The sequence below is a fragment of the Trichoderma citrinoviride genome, assembly GCF_003025115.1.
Source record: "Trichoderma citrinoviride strain TUCIM 6016 unplaced genomic scaffold BBK36scaffold_8, whole genome shotgun sequence".
In the NCBI taxonomy this organism is placed as follows: Eukaryota; Fungi; Ascomycota; class Sordariomycetes; order Hypocreales; family Hypocreaceae; genus Trichoderma; species Trichoderma citrinoviride.
In genome coordinates this window covers 1105321-1130758 of record NW_020194716.1, presented here as the reverse complement: position 1 = coordinate 1130758, position 25438 = coordinate 1105321, and the positions used below count along the sequence as shown (strand labels likewise).

At 53.9% G+C, this 25438-nt stretch overlaps 9 protein-coding genes and 1 non-coding gene across 10 annotated transcripts; 6 read left to right on the top strand and 4 right to left on the bottom strand.

The window, feature by feature from the left end:
* Positions 1–1637: 1637 nt before the first annotated feature.
* Positions 1638–2558, top strand: BBK36DRAFT_1121126 (hypothetical protein; the record flags this gene model as incomplete). The annotated part of the gene is made up of 1 exon (XM_024890792.1): positions 1638–2558. A coding segment is annotated over one exon (921 nt), but the record flags the coding sequence as incomplete, so codon positions are not given.
* Positions 2559–3047: 489 nt separating this feature from the next.
* BBK36DRAFT_1120495 (hypothetical protein) lies at positions 3048–4172 on the bottom strand (the record flags this gene model as incomplete). The annotated part of the gene is made up of 1 exon (XM_024890703.1): positions 3048–4172. One exon carries the CDS (start codon positions 4170–4172, stop codon positions 3048–3050), a length of 1125 nt encoding a protein of 374 aa, XP_024749176.1.
* A 2005-nt stretch (positions 4173–6177) lies between these two features.
* BBK36DRAFT_1120179 (FAS1 domain-containing protein) lies at positions 6178–7550 on the top strand (the record flags this gene model as incomplete). The annotated part of the gene is made up of 2 exons (XM_024890669.1): positions 6178–6750; positions 6924–7550. The coding sequence occupies 2 exons, from the start codon at positions 6178–6180 to the stop codon at positions 7548–7550; spliced, it is 1200 nt and encodes a 399-aa protein (XP_024749175.1).
* Positions 7551–7958: 408 nt separating this feature from the next.
* On the bottom strand, positions 7959–9063 carry BBK36DRAFT_1202937 (NmrA-domain-containing protein; the record flags this gene model as incomplete). Its single annotated transcript, XM_024897244.1, has 3 exons — positions 7959–8311; positions 8378–8837; positions 8890–9063. The coding sequence occupies 3 exons, from the start codon at positions 9061–9063 to the stop codon at positions 7959–7961; spliced, it is 987 nt and encodes a 328-aa protein (XP_024749174.1).
* Positions 9064–9704: 641 nt separating this feature from the next.
* BBK36DRAFT_1202935 (hypothetical protein) lies at positions 9705–11610 on the bottom strand (the record flags this gene model as incomplete). Its single annotated transcript, XM_024897243.1, has 3 exons — positions 9705–10715; positions 10776–10955; positions 11017–11610. The coding sequence occupies 3 exons, from the start codon at positions 11608–11610 to the stop codon at positions 9705–9707; spliced, it is 1785 nt and encodes a 594-aa protein (XP_024749173.1).
* Positions 11611–12747: 1137 nt separating this feature from the next.
* BBK36DRAFT_1169544 (NAD(P)-binding protein) lies at positions 12748–13960 on the top strand (the record flags this gene model as incomplete). The annotated part of the gene is made up of 2 exons (XM_024895330.1): positions 12748–13342; positions 13410–13960. 2 exons carry the CDS (start codon positions 12748–12750, stop codon positions 13958–13960), a joined length of 1146 nt encoding a protein of 381 aa, XP_024749172.1.
* An 85-nt stretch (positions 13961–14045) lies between these two features.
* Positions 14046–14384, bottom strand: BBK36DRAFT_1090716 (hypothetical protein; the record flags this gene model as incomplete). Its single annotated transcript, XM_024889020.1, has 1 exon — positions 14046–14384. A coding segment is annotated over one exon (339 nt), but the record flags the coding sequence as incomplete, so codon positions are not given.
* A 1890-nt stretch (positions 14385–16274) lies between these two features.
* BBK36DRAFT_1202931 (patatin-domain-containing protein) lies at positions 16275–18789 on the top strand. Its single transcript, XM_024897242.1, has 2 exons — positions 16275–16555; positions 16639–18789. The coding sequence occupies exons 1-2, from the start codon at positions 16295–16297 to the stop codon at positions 18673–18675; spliced, it is 2298 nt and encodes a 765-aa protein (XP_024749170.1). The 5' UTR covers positions 16275–16294; the 3' UTR covers positions 18676–18789.
* A 467-nt stretch (positions 18790–19256) lies between these two features.
* BBK36DRAFT_t104 lies at positions 19257–19343 on the top strand. Its single transcript has one exon. It is a non-coding gene; the product is annotated as a tRNA-Arg (tRNA).
* Positions 19344–21198: 1855 nt separating this feature from the next.
* BBK36DRAFT_1159974 (thioredoxin-like protein) lies at positions 21199–21995 on the top strand (the record flags this gene model as incomplete). Its single annotated transcript, XM_024894254.1, has 2 exons — positions 21199–21539; positions 21668–21995. 2 exons carry the CDS (start codon positions 21199–21201, stop codon positions 21993–21995), a joined length of 669 nt encoding a protein of 222 aa, XP_024749169.1.
* Positions 21996–25438: the final 3443 nt, after the last annotated feature.

Sequence of the window (25438 nt, the reverse complement as noted above, 5' to 3'; positions counted from 1 at the left end):
GTCCACGTAGGGTTGCTCGAGAATCGGTTTCTCGGCTTCTAGGAGCCGAATCCTACCCAAAATGGCCCAGCCAATGTACCATCAGGGTGGATCTATATTTCGTAGCCAGCAAGGCCAATACTCTGAATATCGAGAGCAAGTCCTTTGATTGGCTTCTCATCTGTGGTGTGGTGTTCGTCCCTGTGGACCAAACCGGCCCGCTTGTTTGTTCATGGCCACGCCTCAGCCCTACCATCCTGCATGGATCGACAACTACGCCGGGAGCATAACGGGGCACAAGCTATTAAGACGGATACGACCGAGAAACGTCCTTGTCTTACCCCAGTTCACCTATATAGCAGAAGGGAAAACTGGGTTAGGTTACTCACACCTCGGGATACATATGGGTTTATATGATGTCAGCATACGGGAAGAGGGCCTCAGATACCGCAGGGATGAAAGGATCTAATACGAATGTCGTATGTGTAGAAGCCGTACTTGGGTGTCTACTGGGTTACTGTACATACATCAGGTGTTGATATCTGCATAGAACCAACTTTACGACGATAGAATCAAAGGGAACCAGCTACATCCAACTACTATTAGACAATCGAGTCTGATTACAACCGTCATTCGATGAGACACTACTTCATGGCCGACAGAAAGTCTTCGGCGCTTGCAAAAGCCTCACGTCTAAGTCTCAGAGCTTCCTCCATCTACCAAACAGATAGAAGACGATAGGTCATCGGGTATCGCTAAAATACCAGAAACCATAGAATGACCCGCATCAGAATAAAAGGCAAGGGCAGTTCAAGGACCAAATTATCGGTGATATGCCATCCGCCAAAGTGACTGTTGCCAATGAACTTGATATATTCTATCTACATTTGGCAAAGCCTTTACATATTGAATGCAACCAGGGGTCGAGTTGCCGACGCTCGGCAAAACCATGCATCTACGACGACGTCGTGTAGGGATTCGGTGCCATATAGGTGCACTATGATAGGACAAGACCTCAAGCAGCAGGCGAACTCTGGATGCCAGCTGGCTCAAAAGCCCCGTAAATCCCAAATTCAATCCAGGTAACCTCACACGATGATATCCCAATGGCCTCAATATTCGCTCAAAAAGGCAATGCGTCTCTAAGAACACAGCCGAATCCCCTGTCAACCCACCCCTCATAAGCTTAATTTTTCAGTTAATTTTCAACATCCACCAGCGCCAATGAGGCAGAATGAAATGAGAAGTGTAGGTCGGGCACACTGCGAGACTGCTCATGTGAGCTGATCTGGTGGCTGTTCCAATGGGAAGAATAGGGTAAAAACAGAAATTGAAGATTGGGCTACCCTTGCAGTCGATAGCGTCGGCCAGTTGACCGCTTCGTATGCATGCCAAGACGAGCTGAAAGAGAGCTGGCTGTGACGATGCGGCGCAGGGCTGGTGTGGTGTGTCGTTTTTGCTGTGCTGTATCTTGGCCCAGCCGTGTAGGCATATTGAGAGAGACAGTTTTAGGGGCTGATTCCTGCAAGCGGGTGTTTATAAGTAGACACTGAGTTCCTCGGAGAGATGAAGAGACGGCAATAATATACAAGGCTGAGGGCCAGAAAGTCAATAAGCATTGATACTGATCCTAGTATCCGACATTTCAAGCTCAATAAACCCAGCCCAGTCGAGAAACAATGGTGGTCAACTCAGCCATTAGAATCTCCCTCCTCCTCCTCCTTTCACCAACCTCCCTCGCCGCCACAAACCTCATCCCACATAAGCCTCCCGCACGCCTCCTCGCCCAAGCACCCCCATCATCTCCCCTCCAAGCCCTCTCCGCCATCGTCATCGTCGCTGCCGGCCTGTGCCGCCCTGGAGAGCTCACCTGCAACGCCGGCTGCATGCCCCCGCGCGCCGAGTGCTGCCCCGACGGCCTCGGATACTGCAAGCAGGGCTACGCCTGCGTCGTCGACGGCTGCTGCCCCATCGGACACACCTGCAGCGACGAGATCAGCTGCGACCTTGGCGAGGTGCCCTGCGGCGAGACGCTGTGCATGCCTGAGGGGGCTGTGTGCTGTTCGGACGGCGCGTATTGCCATGCTGGGGAGGAGTGTTTTCAGAATGGGTTTGAGCAGTATTGCCAGAAGGGTGACGGCGATGGCAGCACGACGACTAGGGGAACCAAGACTGGCAGTATCGCTGAGACGACGACGACAACGACGACGACTCGAGGCCAGAACACGGTTTCGTCTGAGACACTGAGCTCCAAGACGAGTGTTCATGGAACCCTGGCTTCAACAACTGCAGAGACACAAACGGAAACATTGGTTTCAACTTCGACGTCACCACGAGATATTTCTTCCGACCTTGTCTCCAGCATAAGCTCCACGACTGTAATGATTCCATCAGCTCCATTTCGCCCAGAAGCATCATCAATCTCGTCGCCTGCCACGACGATCACCTCATTTACCTCTTCTTCAGTAATCGGGCCATCAACAGCAACTTCAACAAGCGACGGGAATAACATAGCCATAAATGTGATCATGACTTTGGTCATGGCACTATTTGCTGCATCTATAATGGCGGTTCTTTGAGTCAAGATGATGGTCGTATCAAGTATAACAGACCATGAAAGCACAAAGGGAAGATCATGAAGATGCCTAGCATAACGGGGGTATCATAAAGCACAAAAGAAGCGCAAAATGGTATTCCAAATCCCATACTATCTTTCCCAAGGGTTCTCCATAACAAAGGCAGTACAAAAGAAATACCGCTCGGGGTATCTGTATACACACAAGAACCAGAAAAAGAAGAGAATACATTACATGAAAATTTTTAAACGGAATGCCAATGCAAAGAAAACATCGGCTCATTGTAGAATGCTCCCCAAGCTCTTTCATCTAAACCGTTAACCAACATTTCCTTTTGCACTCATCTCCGTATTCGTTTTCAACATTGACGAGCCCCCGCGGGCGACCATATTTCTCGTCCTTCATTATCGGATGAACTCTCTCATCCTTCCATGTCGCCCATCAGCAGGGCGCAAACCGAGATTCGGCGTCTCAAACACTTTTGGGATGCGTCTAATATTCTGACTTTTCCGGGTGTGCTGAAAGCTCATTCACAAAGCCGTGGTGTTGACCGGCGCTGCTTGTAGAGCCGCTGCTCATCCTCTGCGGGTTGAGCAGAGACGGGCTCGGCTGACCTTGAGACCACCTAGGATCGGATGAGGAAGCCGAGGGCGGGCGATATCCCGGGCTTGGAAGCGGCGAAGCATAGAGACCTTGACCTTGCCCTTGACCAGGCTGAGCATAGTGTTGTGGATAGTCGCCCGGCAGCTCCATGATAACCATCTGTTCCTTGGGAGGAATCGGTGGCGGCGCATACATGCCCTGCTGGGGCGTGGAAGCGTATACTGACTGGCGAGGGTCGTACATCTGCGGGGTCTGGGAAGGCTGAGGAGAGGTGGGATATGCGTAGTGAGGATAGGCTGGGGTGTAGCTTGGCGGCATCTGGGCGCTCTTCTGGCCCGGGACTCCATAGTTGACGGAGGGCTGTCTGCTGCTATGGGGCGACATGGCGCCGACTGCGGGCGTGGTTGAGCGGTCGTTGGGGTTGACCGTCTTGAGCTTGCCGTCCTCCATCATGGCCTTGAGCACGCCGGCGTCGAGCAGCTCGGCCTTCTTGATGATGCGCTGGACCATCTCCTTGTTGGCGGCCTTGAGCTGCGCCTTGACAAAGCTGACCATGGTGATGTTGGCCTTGACCTCAATGTCCTCGCGCAGGTAGAGGCCGTCGGAGGGCGCGCCGAGGGCCTCGAGGCCAATCTCGCGAGTTTCCGGCGGCTCGACCCCGGGCTGGTTGCCGCAGATGCGGTATGTGTTTCGCAGGTCAATGTTCATGGGCGCATATATATGCGTCTGCAGGCCCCAGGGCATGTCGTGGAAGCAACCGTTGAACTTGATCTTGCCGGAGCCCAGCTTGCCGGCGCCGGGCAGGAACTGGATGCGCTCCTCGATCTCGTACCAGGTGCTGTAGAACTCGTCGGCGGCGGCATTGCGAGGCGCCGAAATTGGCTTGTGGCCGAGGACGAGCGGGTTGAGGGTGATGACTTCGCTGTGGGAGTGGAGGATGTCGATGGCGAGCTGTCGAGGGATGAAGCCCGGGATGGGCGTGACGAGGGTGAAGGCCTCTTTCTTGCGAAGCATTTGGCTCATTGGTCGGGGTGAAAACTCTGGTAGAGACAGAGTTTTCGAAGAGCAAACTTCGTAAGACAGGAAACGGAGAAGGGGGGAAGAAGTAGGTAGAGACGAGAGCAGCGGTTGTGAGAGCTAGAGCAACTGGTTCCAGAGCTAGTTCGGATTCAATGGGATTTCATCGACGGGGATAGCAGTGACAATAACTGAAGTTCAGCTCCGCAACCAGCCAGCCCTGTGGCGCGGGTTGTATGTAAGGGATCGATTACTTTATTTAGCGGAGGGTCCGTAAGAGTTATCAAGCATCAGGTTGAAATATGCGGGTTGGCTGGCATCGACGGCGGGTTGGTCGTTTAGTATACGAGGACGGACTTGGTCTAAAGCCTGAAAACCTGAAGAACGAGGAAGAGCAGAACATGCAGAACAGAGAGCCGGAATGAAGTGAGATCCGAGCGAAGAATCGAGCAAAAGAGAATTTAACAAAACCGAACCAAGCCAAGTCAATGCTCAGCCCTTCCTGGAGGCACGACAATAATACCTGGAACTATCCCGTGCTACCCATTCACAACCCTTGTCAGCAACCGCTTGGATTGGTGGAAGGACCACCGGCTTTTCCTAGAGCCGCATAGCTAGCTCGCAGCTAAGCAGCGAAAGTAAGCACTGGCGAGGCTGTTCATCGTCCTGTCAGCAATCTGGATGGCACGCCACCGACGTTAGCGAGCTGCTTCGCCCCCCTTTCTACTTTTGGTGGGAAGCGTTGGCTGCTGGCGGTACTTTAGGCGTATCGCTACATGGGTTGGCGGAGAGTTCGTCCAACGAGTTTACAGGTTGCTGTGGTTGTTTGAGTCAAAGAGTCCAGGGTTGTTATCGAAGTGCCGCTGGAGCCAACACGGGCAATGCGAGCCCTTCTCGTCGCTCCCGGCCCGCTGATGATGACAATACACAGCTTATAAGGCCAAATGCTACCCTTTTGAAACAATCCTCCCCACGTTAGAAGAGATCAAGTACCGGTACTCCCCAGTACTGCGTCAGTCTGTGCTGCCATCTTGCGTCCTCAAGCTCCTCCTGCTTGTGCGGCTTGCGGCTCAGCCCCGGATGGATGAATTCCATGCTAGAAGGTCGATGATGCGGGAGCATGACTTTGACGTCAGACTTGTGCTACGACAAGCTGCACCTCAAGCTCGAGAAGCTCTTTGGATAACGTCGTAGGATCACTTGATTGCGCGTTCAGTGTACATGCAGCTGCTGTGCTGCTGTTATGGCTCGGGTATCGCTCGTGTACCGCCATGCGGAAATACGGCAATCCCGCCAGTCGATCACGGTAGCATTGCAGACCTTCCAGAGAGATGGAACCTCTTCAGTCTGTGCGTTCAAATACAACTACAAGTATGAAGACATCACTGTCGAACAAGGGACCTGGACTTCTACGGAATACTACTGCCGTGCAGGCATCGCCAGCTGGTCCCCGTTAACCTTCATGTTAGTACGTGTCCACTCCGTGAAGCTTGGCTATCCGTAGCCCAGAACATCACCGGCTGGGAATACTTCCGGATACCTAGAATAGATCTGGCGGTGGGGTCCCGCGGTGTCGTCTCTCTCCCGTCTCCCGCAGAGAAGCCCCTTGCTTGTGCTGTCGTCAGGTAGCTTTTTTGCCTCTTCCAGTCGAACCGAACCTTGGGCGGAGTTTCAGATTCCCTTGCAGAGAGACGTGGAATGGGCAGAGATGGCTTGCCAGTTCTTCCGTCGTCATCATCATCATCACCTCCTGGAGCGTCTTGACGGAGCTTCAGAGACTGAGCTATAGCCATACTCAAGCATTGTTCTGAATAGCTTCCCTGCTGGTGCTACCACAGCATCTGATCCATTGCCATCTCATCTGACCTCAACCATGGCCAAACTCGCAGCCCTTGGCGCGCTGTCGCTGGCCGCCATCCAGGCAGCCCACGCTCTGGTTGTACCCGAGACAGCCGTGCCAAATCAGGCACCGCTAGGCGCAACTGACGAGGTCACGGCCGTCATGGGCCCGCATCACCTGGACGACGACATTGCTGCGGCCGAGAGCTTCTTCAATGCCGTCTCGTCCATCCGCGGCCACATCCACGACGACTTCAGCCAGGCCGTGGCCGATCTCATCGGGCTGGGCTACTCCGGCGACCTCGGCGGCACCGGCAGCTCCGCCGACGGCGGCCACCACCACCATCACGGGCACAAGCACGGCGACGAGAGCTTCACCATCTACGAGCTCATCCAAAAGAGCAAGTACACCACCAAGTTCGCCAAGATCCTCGACGAACACCCCGACGTCGTGGACGTGCTCAACAGCACCAAGGCCAACCACACGCTCTTCGTGCCCGTCGACAGTGCCTTTGACGAGGACCACAAGAAGCCCGACAAGGAGTTTGTCGAAAAGGCTCTGCTCTACCACATTGCCCTCGGCGAATATCCCGCCCGCAGGATCCTGCACTCGTACACGCTGCCCACGGCCCTCGACGAGGAGCTGCTCGGCGGTGAGCCCCAGCGTCTTCGTGCCTCCGTCGGCCTCGGTGGAGTCAAGCTGAACTTTTACAGCAAAGTGATTGCTGCTGACATTGTGAGTTGACCCCCCCTTTGTCTCTCCCCCCACGCTGAGCAAAGCCCGGCTATTAATAGCCAACCCGTCTGCCGTGCTTCGTACTCGTAAAGATTCACCAATTGCTGCGTACAACAGAGTTGCAAGATCGACTGGCTGACCCCTTTCATTTGCCTTCTTTCCAACTTATATAGGCAGCTAAGAACGGCATCATCCACGCTGTCAATCACATCCTGGTTCCGCCCCCATACGTCGGCCGCATCATCACGCTCTTCCCGGACCGCTTCTCGACGCTGCTGCTTGCGTACGAGAAGACGGAATTTGTCAAGTTCATCCACGGCGTCAACCTCAAGGGCAGCACGGTCTTCGTCCCCACCAATGAGGCCTTCCACTGGCTGGGGCCCAGGGCGAACGCCTTCCTCTTCAACACTGACAGGGGCCGCGAGTATCTGAAGGCCATTCTCAAGTACAACATTGCGCCCAACGCGACGCTCTACACTGATGCCTTTTACGATGAGACGGACAGCAAGCAGCAGAAGGCGCCAGTCCACGAGAGCAAGACCGAGCATTACGACTTGCCCACGCTGCTTGGTGATGCTCACATCAGCGTGGACATTGCCCGCATCTTTGGCTTTGCCTCGATCAAGGTGAACGGCTTTACGCGGGTTGTGATCCCTAATGGCGTGGCCAAGAACGGCGTCATCCAGGTCGTCAACCGAGTGCCTCTGCCTCCTCACAAGGGCCATGGCGGTCATCAGTCAGAGAGCGATGGCGGAATCGAAGTCGAGGATCTCATCAGCAGACTGGAGGATTGGGTCTGATTGCTTGAGGAGTGCAACGGCACTGTATATGATGATCATTCTAATGCTACCTGAAGCAGAACCGAGTACACGGTAGGGATGATTTAACGCGGGATGTATATTTGGACGACACTTGGGTCAGTTGGCCCATGAACTGTAAAATGATCTGGAACGCTTCATACTTGGAAACAGATCAATGGACTGACCACGATATCATGACTATGATGACTACACTCATTGGAAACCTGAATAGGTATGTAGCTTTAGCTCAAACTCCACTCATTGTAAGCCATGACAACTCTCGTGATGTGTGTAAGGACGCTGGTAAGCGGCTCAACATACAACAGTAGGATCACCTATTCCTCCCATTAAGACTATATCAACTCAGTCCCTCTCCTCAATCGTCGGCCCTTCATTCCTCAGCTGCGCTCATCCCGTCACCGAAGGACTAGAATGAAGCCACTTCTCTTTGTGCTTCTCCACAAACTCCTTCCACGTCGTCGGCTTCTCCTCCAACAGCGCCAAGCTCGCCCCCAGACTCTCGCCAGCATAGTAACCCGGGTCTTCCAGCAGCTTCATATTCTCCAGCAGCTCCTGCGCTGCCACCGGCGACAAGAACGACTTGAACTTGTCGTCCGGGATCTGCACGGCCTGCGCGGGCTTGCCCATGACCTCGGAGAACTCCGAGATGAGCCGGTGGATGGTGTAGTAGTCTGTAGCCGCAAGGATGCGGCTTCCAGCTTGTGTCGGGAAGTTTTTGATAGCAGCCTTTACAAATTTACCTGTCACACACAACGTCAATAACGAAAAGAATAGTTGAGAGAGAGAGAGAGAGAGTAACGACTCACCCATATCCTCAGCAGCAGCAAACAACGGCGCCTTCGCCTTGTTCGGATCAACAGGCAAAGCCAACGTATACCCCGCCGGCTCCGAGGGCGGATTGGGGCGAATCATGGTTGTGAAGCCGCTCATGAACATGCCCGGCAGGACGTACGTGCCCGCGACGCCGCTCGCCCGGATGTACTCCTCGATGCGCGCCTTGCCGTCAAAGTGCGAGATGTTGGGCAGCCGGCCGTTGCTCGCCTTGGTGACGTCGATGAGGGACGAGAAGACGATGTGCTCGACGCCGGCGGCCTTGCTGGCGTCGACGACGGCCTTGCCCTGCGCGATCTCGACGTCGGCGGACATGCTCTCCCAGAAGTTGGTGACGAGGAAGACGGTGTGGGCGTCTTTGACGGCGGGGGCGACGGAGGAGGAGGAGGACATGTCTGCCTTGAGTTGGGAAACCAATATGTTAGGGTATTCTATCTTGGACATGATTATAGGAAGTATCACTGTTTTTGGATAGTTTCGTACGCACCACGACGAGCTCGACGCCCTTTGAGGCGAGCTTTTGGGCTGCCGGCTTGTTCACATCGCGAGTGATGCCTCGGATCTTGAATTCCCGGGATAGGGTCTTGTCTGTGAGGATGGCTTCTACGACGGAGCCTCCTTGGTTGCCTGTGGCGCCGAAGACGGTGATGATCTTGGACATTGCTGCTTTTAATTACTGTTTACAACGACTCAGGGTATTACTAGAGAGTGCTCGAGAATTAATTCAATCGAATGTGTTGTAGGAAAATGGTTACGGTTCCATATAGTATGGAATATCCACGGACGACATGAAGCGTCATGACGTAGGAAAGCTCCAAGCACAATGAGGAGACGAGTACAAGTAGCGCTCCGCATAAATGGGCAATGAGATGCGCTGAAGGATTCTTCCAGTCCAATCTTTCGACACGGATGAGCAGACAGACATTATCCACGGCGTCTCATAGGTCGGAGGGAGCTGCAATAGGGCTGCCCCTAGCTCCCGATTTATGGAAATGGATAGCTTTTTGGGTGGTGTGTGATGTAATAGTCGAGATTAGTTCGACAGCTCCTCCAGAGTTTATTATGGGTGCTTGATGTTCTTGCATATTAGTGGCTTTCAGCTCAGCGCCGAGCTGAATAGCTGGAGGGAACGGCGGTTTGTTCATTAGAAATCCGAATACCTACTAGAGGTAGGTAGCTGCTGTGGCATTCCTGCGTACCTAAGGTGTATAAGTGCTTGTGGTCTCAACTACCATCAGATGGCTGCGGTGTAGTTGCTATAACTCCCAGGAGTCCCCTACATGGCCGTCGATTATACTTACCTTATATATATCCTCTCAACTTCTCCGATAGCTGCTTCACATTCTCAAAGACAATCCACTGAGCAGCATCATTAATCCAACCACAATGTACCGCCTCCGTCCTCCTGGCATAACCCCGAACCACCTCTGGCGTAGAAAGCACATCGTGCTCGCCCGACACAATAACCAATTCGTAAGGAATGTCCACAAAGTCCGGATCAAGCCCCCCCAACAACCCCCCTCTCTCATCGTCTCCTAAAAAGGCTTCGCAAGCCTTCGCAAACGCCTCCGGCTCTTGTCCAAGCAAACTCAACCGAACCGCGGCCTCCACAAGGGGATTACTCTTTCTCGTAGACTCCGACGTAGTGGCAAGAATAATATCGTCCACTACCGCTTCCATCCCCGACATGCGGGCCAGCTCGCTCCGCTGCTGCCAGGCCGTTCTGTGGGTTTCGGGCAGGGGGTAAGGTGGCGGGCTGAACAGCACAAGCTGATACACCATACCAGGGTTGTCGAGGATGAACTTGAGAGCAATCAGACAGCCAAGGGAGCTTGCTATGACCATTGCAGGATTTGATTTCGTGACTCCGGCGTGCGAAAACACGCCGGCAAGGTCCGATGCCAGCGAATCCACGCTGAGGACGCTCAGCGGATGTGTAGGGCTGAGTCCATGGCCTTCAAAGTCAAACAAATGCACCGTGTTTCGTTTGTCAAGTCCCATCTCAGAGATCAACGGCAGAAAATACTCCTTTGTCTGGCCTAGACCGTGGACAAAGACCATGTGGTTGGGTCCGGAACCGAGTCGCTTGTAATGCAGCGGCTTGCCATTGATGTAGGTCAGTCCCGCTGTGCCGTTGAGGGAACGCGTCGCGTTGGAAAGGCCAAAGGCAGACTGAGAAGCAAGACGCTCGCTGGTGCCGTTCACAGTAGTGACTTTGTTGTTTAATGTGCCAATGCCAGGAATGGTGATGGTGATCTGGTCGCCCTCTTTCAGGAATATGGGTGGATTTCGTCCAATGCCGACACCAGCAGGCTACCAAGCAACGGTATCAGTGATCTGAGAGAGACTAATGGGAGACCAGTATGGACTAACCGTGCCAGAGGCAATTACATCGCCTGGCAGTAATGTCTGGCCTTCCGAGAGCGTGCTGATCAAAGTAGGGATATCGAAAATGAGCTCGTCAGTCGTTGCATCCTGGCGCAGCTCGCCATTGACGTGCGTCTGAACGCGCAGTACCGCAGGAAGGTCTTCCTTGGGAACTGCGACAGGTCCCTAACCCTGAATCAGCGATCATGTTCTAAGAAGACAAAGAGATTTTATTATTTCTTCTTACCATGGGGCAGAATGTATCTGCCGACTTGCCAATGTAAAACTGCTTGTGATCTCGTTGCCTCTCTCTCGCCGTCACATCGTTGATGATCGTGTATCCCCAAACATAGTCCATGGCCATTTCCTTGGGAATCCGAAACCCGGCCTTGCCAACAATGACGCCAATCTCGCCCTCATAGTCGACCGTCTTTGAAAACTCCGGATGCAAGTAAATGTCCTCGCCATCCGCAATGATGCTCGTCGCGCGCTTGGTGAAGATGACGGGATGGCTCGGCTTGTCAACCTTGTCCGAGCTGTCGAACCCCGAGGCGTTAAACTCCTTTGCGTGCTCCATATAGTTTTTACCCACAGCCAATACATCGCGACCTGCAAGGGGGGCCAGGATCTTGACGGACGAGAGGGGCAGAGCCGGGCCCGAGGCGACTATCTGCGAAGTACCGGCTTCGATGACCTCGTAGAGGTCTTTGAGGGGGTATCCGGAGAGGAGTCTGAGGGGCTGGATCGTGCCGGCTGCTGCATCCAAGTGGCCGATTTGGCTGATGCCGGATTCGGGACGAGTGAAGGCGGCATATTTGGTGAGACGCTGAGATGAACTCATTGCAGCATATGTGAGTGCGCTGGAACTGCTATGCTTATGGAGAAGATCAAGTATTACTGGAAACTCCAAGTATCAAGTACGTCCAAATAGCAAGCCCCTCTATCGAATTCCGCAAACATTGAGCGGTTCGAAGAAGGAATTGACGGAGACTGGACGCTCAGCTGCGGGCCAAGTCATTTTGCCGGTAGCGTGCGGAGAAAGGCCAGGCGTCAGACGATACAAACGTGAACCATTGATACATGGATGTATGATAGAATCGCGCAATCTTATACAACGTACTTGTATGAGCACCAACTCCACAACGTATCGGACCAGAACGGCCAGAATGCAACATGACTTTCCATCTCCGAGAGGCATGTTCAAGCTGGTCGTAGATCGTTCGAGCTTCAGCTATAGGTACTACCTTGGGTTTAGAGCAACACACAGCACACTGATATGGGTGGCACAGCGAAGGATCACTGCTTGCCCGCGAAGGACATCTGATTTGATGTTAAGATCCTTCAGCCATTACATGTAGACGCATGCAGCCTGTGTCTGTTTCAGCATATCCTATCAGGCCGCTCTTAGTTTCAGGGTTCCAAAAGCACATGTTCTGTCAGACATACTACCAGTTTAGACAAAGCTGGAAGTACATACGCAAGTCATCGATGGCCGAGTACGAGTTTAGAAACCAACCCAGACAGATTTCCGCGTAAGATATGCAACGCTCTAGTTGAGAACACCGCCAACGAGTCCCGCTCCAGACAACCAACATTTGAACTGAATGGCAACCAACATACAAGTCTTATTGGCCGCGAATGATGCAAACGCTACATACCCTCGACCAAGGTAATGATACCTGCCCATTAGATGTCCAAAGTAACAATGAATCCTCTCAGCCTCGCATTAGAAACCGATCCCCGCTTAGAAATCCGGCTGCCCCTCCTGTCACCCCTCCATGCGTGTGTGCATGTGTGTTATTGCATGATCTCCCCCTCGGAGTCGCAATGAGGCTGTGGACAAGGAAGGAGAGGCGCGATGGATAGATCTTACATAGAGACCACATATATAAAGACCTTTGACTAAAGAACTATCCAACAAGGATAAAACCTATACATCAACTGTAACCAAGTACTCACCCCAAGCACCATCACCACCATGGCGCCCATCCGAACCGCCATCATCGGCCTCTCAGGCAACGCCATCACGTCCTGGGCCAGCGCCGCCCACCTGCCCTACCTCCTCTCCGCCCGCGGCCGCGAAAAGTACCAGATCGTCGCCCTCTGCAACAGCAGCGTCGAGGCGGCCAAGCGCGCCATCGAGGTCTTCAAGCTGCCCGCCGAGACAAAGGCCTACGGCGACCCCCAGTCCGTCGCCGACGACAAGGACATTGACCTCGTCGTCGTCAGCACCCGCGTCGACGTCCACCACTCGACCGCCCTGCCCAGCGTCAAGGCCGGCAAGGCCGTCTTTGTAGAGTGGCCGCTGGCCCACGACGTGGCTCACGCCAAGGAGCTGGTGGACGCGGCCAAGGCGGCCGGCGGGCGGACGCTCGTTGGCCATCAGGGCCGGGAGGCGCCTCCTGTTGTCAAGGTCCGGCAGTTGATCGAGCAGGGAACCATTGGCAAGATCCTCAGCAGCGAGATCAGAGCCTATGGCGGAGCTTTGGATCGGGAGTCGCTGCGGCCAGGTCTCAAGTATTTCCTTGAGAAGAAGGTGGGCGGGAACATTGTCACCATTGGCGTGGGACATTGTAAGTCATCTATCGGCTCGACCGTATTCACTGACTACATTCTTGTTATGCTAACTTTTTTTTGCAGTGTTTGATCAGATCCAACATGTCATCGGAGACCTGCAGAACATCCAACCCCATCTCCAGCTCCAGCGCCCCAACGTCCTCCTCCGCGACTCTGCCACCAAGGAAGTCGTCGAGGTAGTCAAGTCCGACGTCCCCGACCTCATCATCTTCAACGGCACCCTTGCCGCCTCGGAAAAGGCCGTCGACGGCGCCAACGTGCTCTTCCGCTTCCGCCGGGGTCAGGCATTCCCCGGCGAGCCCGGCCTCACATGGGCCATTAATGGCGAAAAGGGCGAGATTCGCCTGCAGGCGTTTTCCGGAGCCACCTTGCACGCCAATTCATACGACGCTCCCGTGACGATCGAGGTGCACGACTTTGCGTCGGATAAGGTACAGAAGGTTGATTGGAGCTGGCAGGACTGGCAGGAGGCGCTGCCGGTGGTCGGGCGAAGCATTGCTGTTTTGTATGACAAGTTTGCGGATGGACCGTTTGAGGGGCAGCCTACGTTTGACACGGCGTTGGTTCGCCATGAGCAACTGGAGACTATTCTCGCTGATTGGAATCCGAAATGATCAAGCGAGAGAGGGGAAGTAGGTAGATGATTTGAGCAGTCCAATCTCATAAACATGGATTTCGTTGTCTTCTCCGCTGCTACTTTGAATCGGTGATGAAGCCCTCCAAGTCCGGACAGGCCTGTAGAATGCTGGCCAGTTCATCGTCCGAGAGGCCGCCCGTCGATGGTTTCTGCTTTTGCTTCTTTTTCTTCGAAGTTGTCCATTGGACACTGCATGCTTCATCGCCACTAAGCGGAGGAAGATGGTTCAGTGTGAAATCGCCCTTGAGAGGGCCTGTACTTCCATCATCAAGCAGGCCCTTCTTGAACAGATCGGATATCTCCTTGTCCTCGACAGTACAAGACGTTTCGTCGAATCTTGGTCTCCTCTCGTCAATGTTGAACGAGCCCTCGAGGTACTTGTCGTCTTGCAGTTCTTGCTCGGATTGGTTGACCGTAGACTTGCTGATCGTCCGATCGTGATCTGTGCTTGGCTGTGCAGCCGTTTCTCCTTGCATTTCGGTCATCACGGGTGATCTTTGGGCGGTGGAGGTTGTCTTGTTTGAGGGAAGATTATTGCTTGATTCAGCCATATGGGAGGAGGGAAGCAAGCGCAGTGTCTTGGTGAATGCACATATTGCCCCTTGCTTGAATACGCCTGCAGTTCTTATACAAGACGGACGACATCTGTTTTTGCGTGGCAATCCAGAGATATGCACTCATTGCCCCTGTGAGTCACAGGGGGCTTCCAGTCGATGGATGTGTCACGCCGTATTACTTTTGCCTGAAAGAGACGGCAAATGGCATACCAGCTGCGATCAATGCAGGGGATCTTTTTGGGACCACGAAGCGTAGTGGCGCTCTGTATTCCTGGCTCACTCTTCATCCGGTCATACTGGGAAGTTCCGTCTCATCTCGATTCATGAAGGAAATGATGCATCGGGCCCTCCTCTCCTCCTCGCCCTACAGATTTGCATCTACGATCGATCGCAGCATGAAACATCGCTCGGAGGCCATCTCCGTCCCCCCGGCAGGAACAAATCCTCCTTGCCAGGCCCTTCTAGAAAACGGAAAACGCCCGGCGTGACCAGGCGTCTCTGATGCGGTAGTCCAGGGTGCCCAAACGAGCCCTCCCAGCGAATCAGCACTATCGATCTGAGATGGGCCACGTTTGAGACATCATGCGACAATTCTCGCGGGCGACGTCATGCGAACGTGTCGGAACCAGCGGCCTTGCCCATAGTACTACTACTATTGGCAGCCTCCCTCGCCCGGAACAGAATCGACGGCCATCTAGATCTCTGGGGCTGGAGAAGCTGCTAGCAGCCGCCCGGAGCTCACGCCGGGAACAATACTCGGCTGTACGGGGTCTGGGGGACGGGGGGTACGGCGGCTTGGAGTACCTGTACTGCTGCTTTGGAGTCGTGATAAAGAGCCGGACGAAAGAAGCCTGACGGATGCCCGATGATATTTAGAAAGCGCGCGCAGATGGATACATGTGTCCTGCAGACACTCAATCAAGCAAGCAATCAATCAATCTTCACCGCCAGGCTGGCATGTGAAAGTCGATGCGTCACCAGCATCTGCACCGCAGCACGTGGACGAGCGGTGGAATATGGGGGTTACGGGGGAAATGGGGGACGTGGAGGCAATTCTGGGGGATGTTGGGCGGTCGGGGTGGTGCCCTGGGCTGTAATCAGGGCAAGTTCCGGGCTGGTCAGGCATTGATGGCACAGCCTTCAATGATACTATGTACTCGCAGATACCCTCACACAACCCAGCGCCAAAGTATCGAGTTGGTGGAAAGGGCTTGATACCTTAGAGTGCCACTCGCACCTAACCGTCGGGTCGGGTGCCATTGACTTCGAGGCCTCTTACGGCTTCAGCAGTGGCTTAGGGCATCACTCGCCTGTAGCCCAACTGCCGGCAGGTCCCAGGTACGGCAACGTCAGGTCCCCGTCATGTACTCAACCGTAGCGGGCCAGCGTGACCCCAACAGGCCGCTACTAGTGCGTATTGTCCCCACTGCAATGCCATCAGCGGTCAGATGCCCCAACCAGATGCTGCAACCCCAGATTATGCGGCCCGGCCTTAATATTCGTTCATCCCAAGAAGCATCCCCTGCCTTCGTCTCCGTCTCCTTTCCCTAAGCCAACAACCAACTGAGCTCAGTTCTTACTGATTCCCCAAGGTCAAGACGCTCTTCTCTAACGCCTGCTCTTCTTCTCTCCAGCTCCCAGCCGCAATCGACGCCGCCAGGCAAGCAGGAATGGGACTGAGGCTGTGTCCGACCCTCCGACGGCCCACCTGAAGATCGTGAAGAACCCGCGGATGCTTCGCTGCACCCGTGGTCATGGCCGACTTCCTCCTCCGCCCCCCTACGATACCTTCGATACATAGCAGTAATTCCTCTGCACCATTACCAAAGCGACCGAAGCGCGCCTCGACAGCCTCGCAGCCCGCTGACCCGACCCTCGTGCAGACCGTCTCCCAGAAGGTCAAGGAAGCGGCGGGCCTCTGGCGATCCTGGAAAGATGGCGTGAGCGGCGAAGAGCGCGAGAGGGCAAGGCTTCTCGAAGAAAGGAAGAATATCCTCTATCTACGCATGAAGAGTGTATGTGTCCTCCTGGACCCAACATGATGATTTGACCAAAGAGAGAACATCCAGCTAACCGGAGCATGGCATTGGCGTCATAGGCTGAGACATGGAAACAATGGCAAGCAGCAGCGCAGGAACTCGACGCCCTCGAAGGCAACGACGACTGGAAACAAGACGTTGACAGCGGCGACTACAATCCCAGGCTCATTGAGCAGCGGCTTCAGGCCCTCGACGAGGCCAGAGAGAGTCGAGACATCCGCACCATGATGCACCTCATCCGAACCTCCCTGTCGCGCGATCTCGGCGGCATGGGCAACGTCGACCTCTACCGGCACTCGTACCTCGGCACCAAGTCATTAATCGAGCGCTATGTCGAATCGACAATCGCAACTATTGACGCCGCCATTGTCCACAGCGCCTCGGACAAGAGCATTGCCTACAGAGACTTGCTTGAGGGCATGCTGCTTGCGCGCCAGAGCTTCGGACGAAGCGCTCTGCTGCTCTCCGGCGGTGGCACGTTCGGCATGGCGCATGTCGGCGTTCTCAAAGCCTTGTTCGAGGCCCAGCTTCTGCCCAGAATCATATCAGGCGCCAGCGCTGGGAGCATCGTCTGCGCCGTCATGTGTACGCGCACGGATGAGGAGATCCCGCAGCTGCTCAAAGAGTTCCCCTATGGGGACTTGGCCGTCTTTGAAGCGCAAGACAGCCAAGACGGCCTCTTGGACCATTTTCGTCGCCTGCTAACGGAAGGCTGCTGGTCCGATATTGCCCATCTTAGGAGGGTAATGAGGACCATGATGGGCGACATCACCTTCCAAGAGGCGTACAACCGCACTCGTCGTATCCTCAACATTTGCGTCTCGTCCGCGTCCGTCTATGAGGTGCCACGACTGCTCAACTATGTCACCGCGCCCAACGTCATGATATGGTCTGCTGTGGCAGCGTCCTGCTCGGTCCCTCTCATCTTTGACTCGTCCCCTCTGCTGGTCAAAGATCCGGTGACGGGGGAGCACCGCCAGTGGAACCCATCGCCCCAGAGGTTCATTGACGGCTCGGTGGACAACGACCTGCCCATGACGCGCCTTGCGGAAATGTTCAACGTCAACCACTTCATCGTATCCCAGGTGAACCCTCACGTCACCCCCTTCCTTTCCAAAGACGACCACCTGTCGCCGGAGAATAAAAGCGCCCGCAAGAGTGCCAGCGCCGGCGACAACTTGGACTGGCTGTACACCGCCACATCGCTCGCCAGAGATGAGGCGCTCCACCGACTGCAGTTTATGGCAGAAATGGGCTTCTTCCCTAACATGATGACCAAATTTCAAAGCATCCTCAGTCAAAAGTACTCGGGTAATATCAACATCCTACCTGATCTGTCGCTTGACAACCTCCCTGTGCTTCTCCGCAACCCGACCGTGGATTTCATGCTCAAGTGCTGCCTGGTTGGCGAAAGAGCGACCTGGCCAAAGCTGTCCAGAATACGCGACAGCTGTGCGATAGAGCTGGCGCTGGACCGCGCAGTGCATCGACTGCGGACAAGAGTTGTCTTTTCAGAGAGCCAGAGCAACCTCAGGGGTATGGCTTCGCATCAAAGCAGCCTGCGGCTCAACCCCTATGGCCAGACATCTGCGCAGCAACATCTCGGTGTGATAGGTGCCAACCAGGGCCAGAAGCGCCAGCGGCGACGTTCGGGGGGGAGCCTCCGTATGTTGCCCGGCGCGGGCCTAGTCCTGGACTCTGAGTTGACAGACGAGGATACCGCGGAGGAAGAGCGCCTCGAAATCGCCTCGAGACGACCTGGATTCGCATCGTCAACTTCTCTTCGCAAGCCGCAGCTCAAGAGGTCAAGCGTGAGCCAAACGCATGTGCCCCAGCTGGCTACTCAGACTCGGGTTTTCACCCAGCAAACTCCAACCTTTAACTTCTCCAAGCCTCTGACACCGCCCTCCAGTGTCTCCGGCGAGGGGGACGCCACTGATGCGACAAGCACCAGCTTTTCAGAGGGAAGACTCTCGGCTACCTTTGTCAATGACAGGGATGGCCGTGTTCTGCCGACGTTGGGCCATGTGATATCGCTAGTCGACGAAGTAGAGACAAGCGAGCTAAATTATACTAGCGACACAGAGGTGGACTAAGGAACTGAGGAGAGCGACCCCGATGACAGCCAGTCTGGACTTGCTGAGGACACTGCCAAACCAGCGAATCATGGCGCATCTCGTCCCACCAGGCATCTTATTGGTGGCTTTTGGTGATGATGTTGAATACGCACCCCCTCATTGACAGGTGGTGGGGGGAAGACGCGACATAGAGGGGTCGCAGATCAAGATGCACGGAATTTAAGCATAGAATGGCGTTATGACATGCTTGTTGGATTTTCCTTTTCATTATTCTTGTTGGTGGCAAGCGGGCTGATTTGGGGTTTGTGCATCAGTGGCGGCACTTTTTGGTATAGAGGCAGACTTGGACATGATCCCAGCTGCAAAGATCGCTCATGCGATGCAGTCTACTGTTAGTATTTGGCTTGAGAGTTGGACGCAGTACATCCTTCACTAGGCGAGAGCTTTAGCATTCATGATTGATAGCAAATATCCTTGGATCCTTTGACATATATTGAGGTGTGCCGTCCATGAGGGCAGCTGCCGCGGATCGAGTTCTGTTTGGGGTTGACGGTAGCCAGACGCTCATATACCGTGATAGCCTTCCAGACTGCATCTTCGGCCGCGTGGCCTAATGGCTAAGGCGCTAGATTTCGGTTGGTAAACACCACCTCTAGAGATTCCAGGTTCGACTCCTGGCGTGGTCGCTTTTTTTGCCCGTTTAGCCAGATATTAAAGGAATTTTTACTCAAAATTATTGCTCATGCTGTCGGGATGTCTAATCTTGCAACTGAGGCAGTAGTAGTTGTGAGGATTACATGGTTTCGTCTTTTGTAAGTACACAGGTAGGATAGATGAGCAGCAGAGGGACGGACGATGAGGAAACAATGTGCGGCTCTCGGGCTGTCGGCAATCGTTGTGCGACCTCAGGATCTCGGGTCAGCACAGCATAACATACTACTACTATCAGCTAAAGTATGTAGGGTCTGAGTTTATTTCATGCAATTGTGGCGGCTGAGGAGCCGTTTTTGCGCCAGGGATGATGGTTGTACTGAGTGTTATGGGGTGATTTTGAGGAGAGCTGATTCCATTGACTGTCTGATTACTTATTTGTAAGGAAGTAGTTTGTGAATGAGCTTGCTGGTCGGGAAGATGATGGGTATTCAGTAGGGCTGATGTGAAAGTCTGTTGATTGATGGCTACCTTGATGGCTACAGCAGATGAATTTGTCGTGTGTGTAACATTCAAGGCCAATGGCATCATTTGCGATGGGTGCGTCTATGGGCCACTTACAAATCCGCCGTGAAGCAGAAACGGACTTGCTCCATACGCTCGCATTAAATTGCTCTTACAAGTTGAGATCCAAACAACAAGTGAACCACATCTCTCGAAGGAAGGCAATACTAGTACATGCATTGTTACGACGATCTCAAGCTGTCTTCAACAAGCCATCAAGTAGGTACTGTAAGACAACTTTGATGTCAAAAGCATGGCGCAAACGGCACACTCTTGGAAGATTATAAATCCAGAGAGGTTGACAAGGTCGAGACCTCAAAATCAGCCAAAAGTACCTACGAGCAGATTACTGTCCCCGACACGAAAAAAGGCTTATCCAACCTTCCCCTTCCGAAGCCGCAAGCCGCGCCGATATGTCTCGTAAAAAAAGGCGACAATCCGGCCCATCGGCGTTGTTTGGCGGCAATTCACATGGATGGGCCGCCGACCACCCGCAGCATCCCCCCTCCACCCCGCCAAACCCGCCCCATTGGACATTCAACATTCTTGCTCTCTTTTTTTCCCAACTTGCCCCTTTGCCCCTCTCCCATGTTCCCAAGCCTGGCGGGAGCTACAGCTTTAGTTGCATGTTCGCAGCGTCGCCCCTCCCATTGCGTCAGTGAGACTCGGATTGCAAAATGCGCAGGGCGGGCCAATGAGGCGGCGGGCTCAGCACGCAATCGCGGCGCGCCTTGCCGCTTTGAGGGAGCTGGGTTGGGGGGAGGAGGCCACTTGTTCGGCGCTGATCGTGGGGTTTTGTTTGCTTGTTTGTTTGATTGTTTGAGTGAATGGATTATGTAGCTTCAGAGGGAGAGGGGGAGAGGAGAGGGAGAGAGGAGAGGGAGCAGAGAGTGAGAAATAAAGCAGATGATAGCTGTGGTTGAGGTGGTTGTGGTGAGGATTCAAAGAAGAGAGGGAGTAGTTGATATTGGATGTCGGTGCTGAATCCAGTGCTCCTTTTCATTAGCTCCGTAAGCAAAAGATGGGTTTCCTGAAAGGAGGGGCAGAAAGGTGATCCATGAGATGATGGAGGGGGAGGGGCTGGATGGCTGGAGGTGGGATGGGGAGAGATTGGGTGATTTGTTGCGCGTATGGGCAATGGAGGGCAGCATGGTCATGTTGCGTACCTTGCCTTGCTATATAAAGAGGCGTGGAGCTTGTCACCTCAACCTCTCCCCTCCGTTTGCTTCTCTTCCCTTTCTCTTCTTCTCTTCCTAACCATAACTCAACCTCACCTCAACTTCACCACCAACTAAACCGCACATTCCCATCACCAAACCATCCACCATGTCTGAGCCCGCCCCCCTCCGCCTCGGCTCCGTCGCCCCCAACTTCAAGGCCGAGACCACCCAGGGCCCCATCGACTTCCACGAGTTCATCGGCAACAACTGGGTCGTCTTCTTCTCCCACCCGGAGGACTTCACCCCCGTCTGCACCACCGAGCTGGGCGCCTTCGCCAAGCTGCAGCCCGAGTTCGAGAAGCGCGGCGTCAAGCTCATCGGCCTGTCCGCCAACACGGTCGACTCGCACAAGGGCTGGATCGAGGACATCAAGGACGTCACCGGCGGCCACGTCACCTTTCCCATCATCGGTGACAAGGACCGCCAGATTTCCCTGCTCTACGACATGTAAGTCCCTTTTTTCTTTTCTTTCTTTTTTTCTCCTTGTCTCTTTCTCCAGTCGATTTCTTTCCACTTGGTTCATGGGCAATTCCCATCTTTTTCGGTGTTGCAGCAGCTAACAACCCACCAAACAGGATCGACCGCCAGGACGCCACCAACGTCGACGAAAAGGGCATCGCCTTCACCATCCGCTCCGTCTTCTTCATCGACCCCAACAAGAAGATCCGCACCATCCTGTCCTACCCGGCCTCCACCGGCCGCAACGCCGACGAGGTCCTGCGCATCATCGACTCCCTCCAGACCGGCGACAAGTACCGCGTCACCACCCCGATCAACTGGCAGCCCGGCGACGACGTCATCGTCGCCCCCGTCATCAAGGACGAGGAGGCCAAGAAGCTGTTCCCCAACTTCCGCGCCGTCAAGCCCTACCTGCGCTTCACTCCCCTGCCCGAGGTTTCTTAGACGTTTGAGCCTTGGAGAAAAATTCAATGTATATCAAAAAGGACAAAAAAGCAATGGCCCTGCACAGCACCTTTTGTCAGGTTGAAGATGAAGAGCAGGGGGGGCAGAGAGCATTGCGGCATGCCTTGTCGACTGTTCTTGAACCCGTGCCGCGAAACCAGATAAGAGGAATACTTCGTCACAGCCGAAAGAAGGTCTGGGCAGGGCAATGATGATGTTATATAGTAAAAGATACCAATTTTTTTCACGCAATGTTTGATTTCTCGTCTGGAAGCTCAAATGTAAATATTGAGACATGTGGAGGTGGTGAGGACTTAAAGACGTTGCGGTAAAGTCGTATCAAAATTGGAACTAGCCTAGCCAATTCAAGATCTCTTGAGATTGAAAGACAGGGAGACTGCAATTTGTCCAACAACTCGGAATTCATCCTCAATCGCTGATAGTGGTCCAGGACATGTATGGGGTCATCTTCTGTCATGCTACCCTGAAGCTTTGAAGAATCGCTTATGTAATCACATGATCTTCTCACCAGCTCAAGTTGTCGGCGGAAGCTTCGTGTTGTGTACTCCGTACCTGTCTGCTAGCAAATACCCACTTTCAAAGGTATCAAGCACTGTTCACATCGCATCTTCAGCAGCTTTTCTAATCCGGATCCAGCGTCAGCTATTGTGTATACCTGGTCACAGCCAGTACATAGTAGTAGTTGATGAGGCATAAGCCACAGAGCCATTCAGCTAATGTTTCAGGGCCAGGCTAGCCACCTCTCTAGCACTGCAAAGGCCACGCGGATTGCAGGTCGCATCGCCGACACGAATCATGGCGATGCAGACGAGTGTCCAGGGTTCGGTATCTTGACTTGTAGCAGTAGTCCGGGAGATCCGAGGAGAAGAAGACGGGGGAGCAGAAGGGCAGAAGGAAGTTGAATAATAATGGCCTGATGGACCAAGAATGGCTTATGAGTGATCGGCATTGATGCATCAGTAGGTAATAACGGATCAGGGACGCTCCGAGTTGAACTGCCGGACGGCACGAGCCTCATGCTGGACTGCATTTACCGGGGAAATCATCAATGCATCCGTTTGTCCTCCATGGTCTGCAGGGAACTTCTCGTTGCTTTTTCCCGTAAATACCTCCTGTATGTATGTCGTTGAGTCGAGACCGACCTCTTGCCGGGACAGGGCATGACTGAACTGACAAGTCGAATGAAGCTCCTTCGGAGAATCACGTAGAGACCAGTATGCCGAATTGACGTCTTCCATTGCCATGATCTAGACAATGGCCGGCCTGTTTCAAAATAGAGTCGAGTGGGCTTGGCCCGGAAGCATCTCCAGCCCATCCCACGTGCTGATATGCCCGGGCTGAACAACCAAGACCCTTGGCTTGAGACTTGGCAGCAGCGGCAGCAAATAAGATGATGAGCCGGTGGTAATTCCTGCTAGTAGTAACTGTCTGTGATGGAATGCCTGGGGGCTTCGAGAGAAGCAGCATGGAAGAGTGTGGATATGACAAAGAAATGGCACAGCTCCCGTCACATCACATCACTTCAGGGACGAATTGACGCACATCGGCGTCAAAACTGCAAGCGCAAGGAAGCGGCCCCAGCGTCAGCCGGCAATTGGAGACGACTACATATCCCGACATCTCGTCACAACCATTTGGACACTGAAGGGGAAACATACTTGTGCTCATACAAACGATGTCCTAGAGATAAAGGCTGGAGCTGTGTGGTTCGTTCCACTTTAAGCCTCCGATATAGCAAGCAGCTCCGCGGTGATCGCGAGGTCCGCCATCCCCTGCAAACCTGCAGAAGCACACACGAGATATTACCGCTTACTCCAAGCCAGTAAGAGTAGTTCGACCGGCGCGAAGACCCCTATCGAGCCAGATGATGCGCAAGTAATATCCGCGGGTCTTCGGGCGAGGGGGGTACTAGTAAAGAAGATGGAGGAGCACATCAGGAAGTGCGGACCGGTTTGCTAGTCATGCTGGCTTGGTGAGAACCTTATTAGCGGACGAGCTAGAAGGCGTCAACAAAAGCTGTTGGTGGGCAATCGATCCGTTTTTTTTTTTGACGTCTGGCGGGTGGCTTCTTGCTTTGTTTCAATTGTTTCAATTGTTGCTTGGTCGTGTTTGTTGTCTCTCTTGTTGTCGCACAGATGCCGATGGAGCGGGTGCGTGAACTGCTTGGACTGCGGATTGTTGCTCACAAGGCACGTTTTTGTGACATGCATTGATCAAGTTGGATGGAGAGCGGCCTGTCGATTGTTTCTTTTCGCTTTTCGTTCATCTTGATTGTTTTCCCGCCTGTCTTGCCTGTCGTCTGTTGCGTGGTGAAGAAGCAGAATGGAAACAAGGAACATGAAAGGTCGGAGAGTGACAAGATGAAGGTACATACACGTACCTGGACTTTCCCACGTTGCTGCTGTACCTGTACTTTTAGTGCCGCCTTCTTTTATTCTAGAACAGATTGACTAGATTAAATTCATGCAAACTGCCATTTGCAGAACCCTCGGTCCAGCACATGCCAGCGACGAGTGAGATGGTTCTCGTTCTCCTTCCATGTGGCTCTCAATCTTTTTCCTTTCCACTTAGGTACAGTAGGTACTGCATCCAGCATTCGCATGCAGGTACAGTTACAGACATCTCACAGTGCATCCACGGAACACGGAGTGCGGAACCCCGACATGCCAGGGTCTGGCGCTAACCGGTAGCACTCATGCTCCCTGCAGTTCTTGGTACGAGTACTCTTGCCTTATCGCAGCCCTTCACAGACTCCGTGTCCAGTCTCTCGTCCTCGTCTTTCTTCTTTCACCTTCACCCTGGATCCTGTACTACCTACTTAGCCATACCTTACCCAACGTGACTGAACTCATCTTACGATACTACTCCATCCATCTCTCTCTCTCTCACTCGCACTCTCGCCTTTTCCATCTCTCCTCCTGCTATAGCCCCCAACTGCTCCAACGCTCTAACCGCTAACCCCACCCCCTTAGCCAGCCTATCAGAGCCCGCACATCCCCCTCTGCCAGTAGCCCGTAGCGAGTCCCAGCGCCTGTAGCGGTACCGGCTCAGCACCTGTAGTTGTTCGACAAAGCCCACAACCCCCCTTCTTCGCGTCTGTGCGCATTAGACGGTTATTTTTTTTCTTGTTGCTCGTTGCTCGAACCTCTTTTCCAGCCCACATCGTCAGCTCCATCGCGCCAGCCAAACGGGCAGCGCAGCATCACCAGCAACGAGTGCGACGTTGGCCCTCGGAAAGGCGTCTTTGAATGGTACGTCATGCGGCATCTCCTCGTCTGGCCCGTCGTTGGCCAGCCTCCTCCCTTTTGCGCGGCTCCCGTGCCCCCTTTGCGACACACACAGCTCGAAGCCAGATCATCGCGCAACCCTTTGACCACATTTCCACCCACTTGCCCGGCTGCTCCACGCTGCTCCTCGCTCGA

Bases quoted from the DNA above. Each gene is read 5' to 3' on its own strand.
- BBK36DRAFT_1202931 (XM_024897242.1), top strand. From the start codon at position 16,295: ATGGCCGACTTCCTCCTCCGCCCCCCTACGATACCTTCGATACATAGC. The intron at 16,556-16,638 runs GTATGTGTCCTC...TTGGCGTCATAG, and splicing joins TCTATCTACGCATGAAGAGT to GCTGAGACATGGAAACAATG.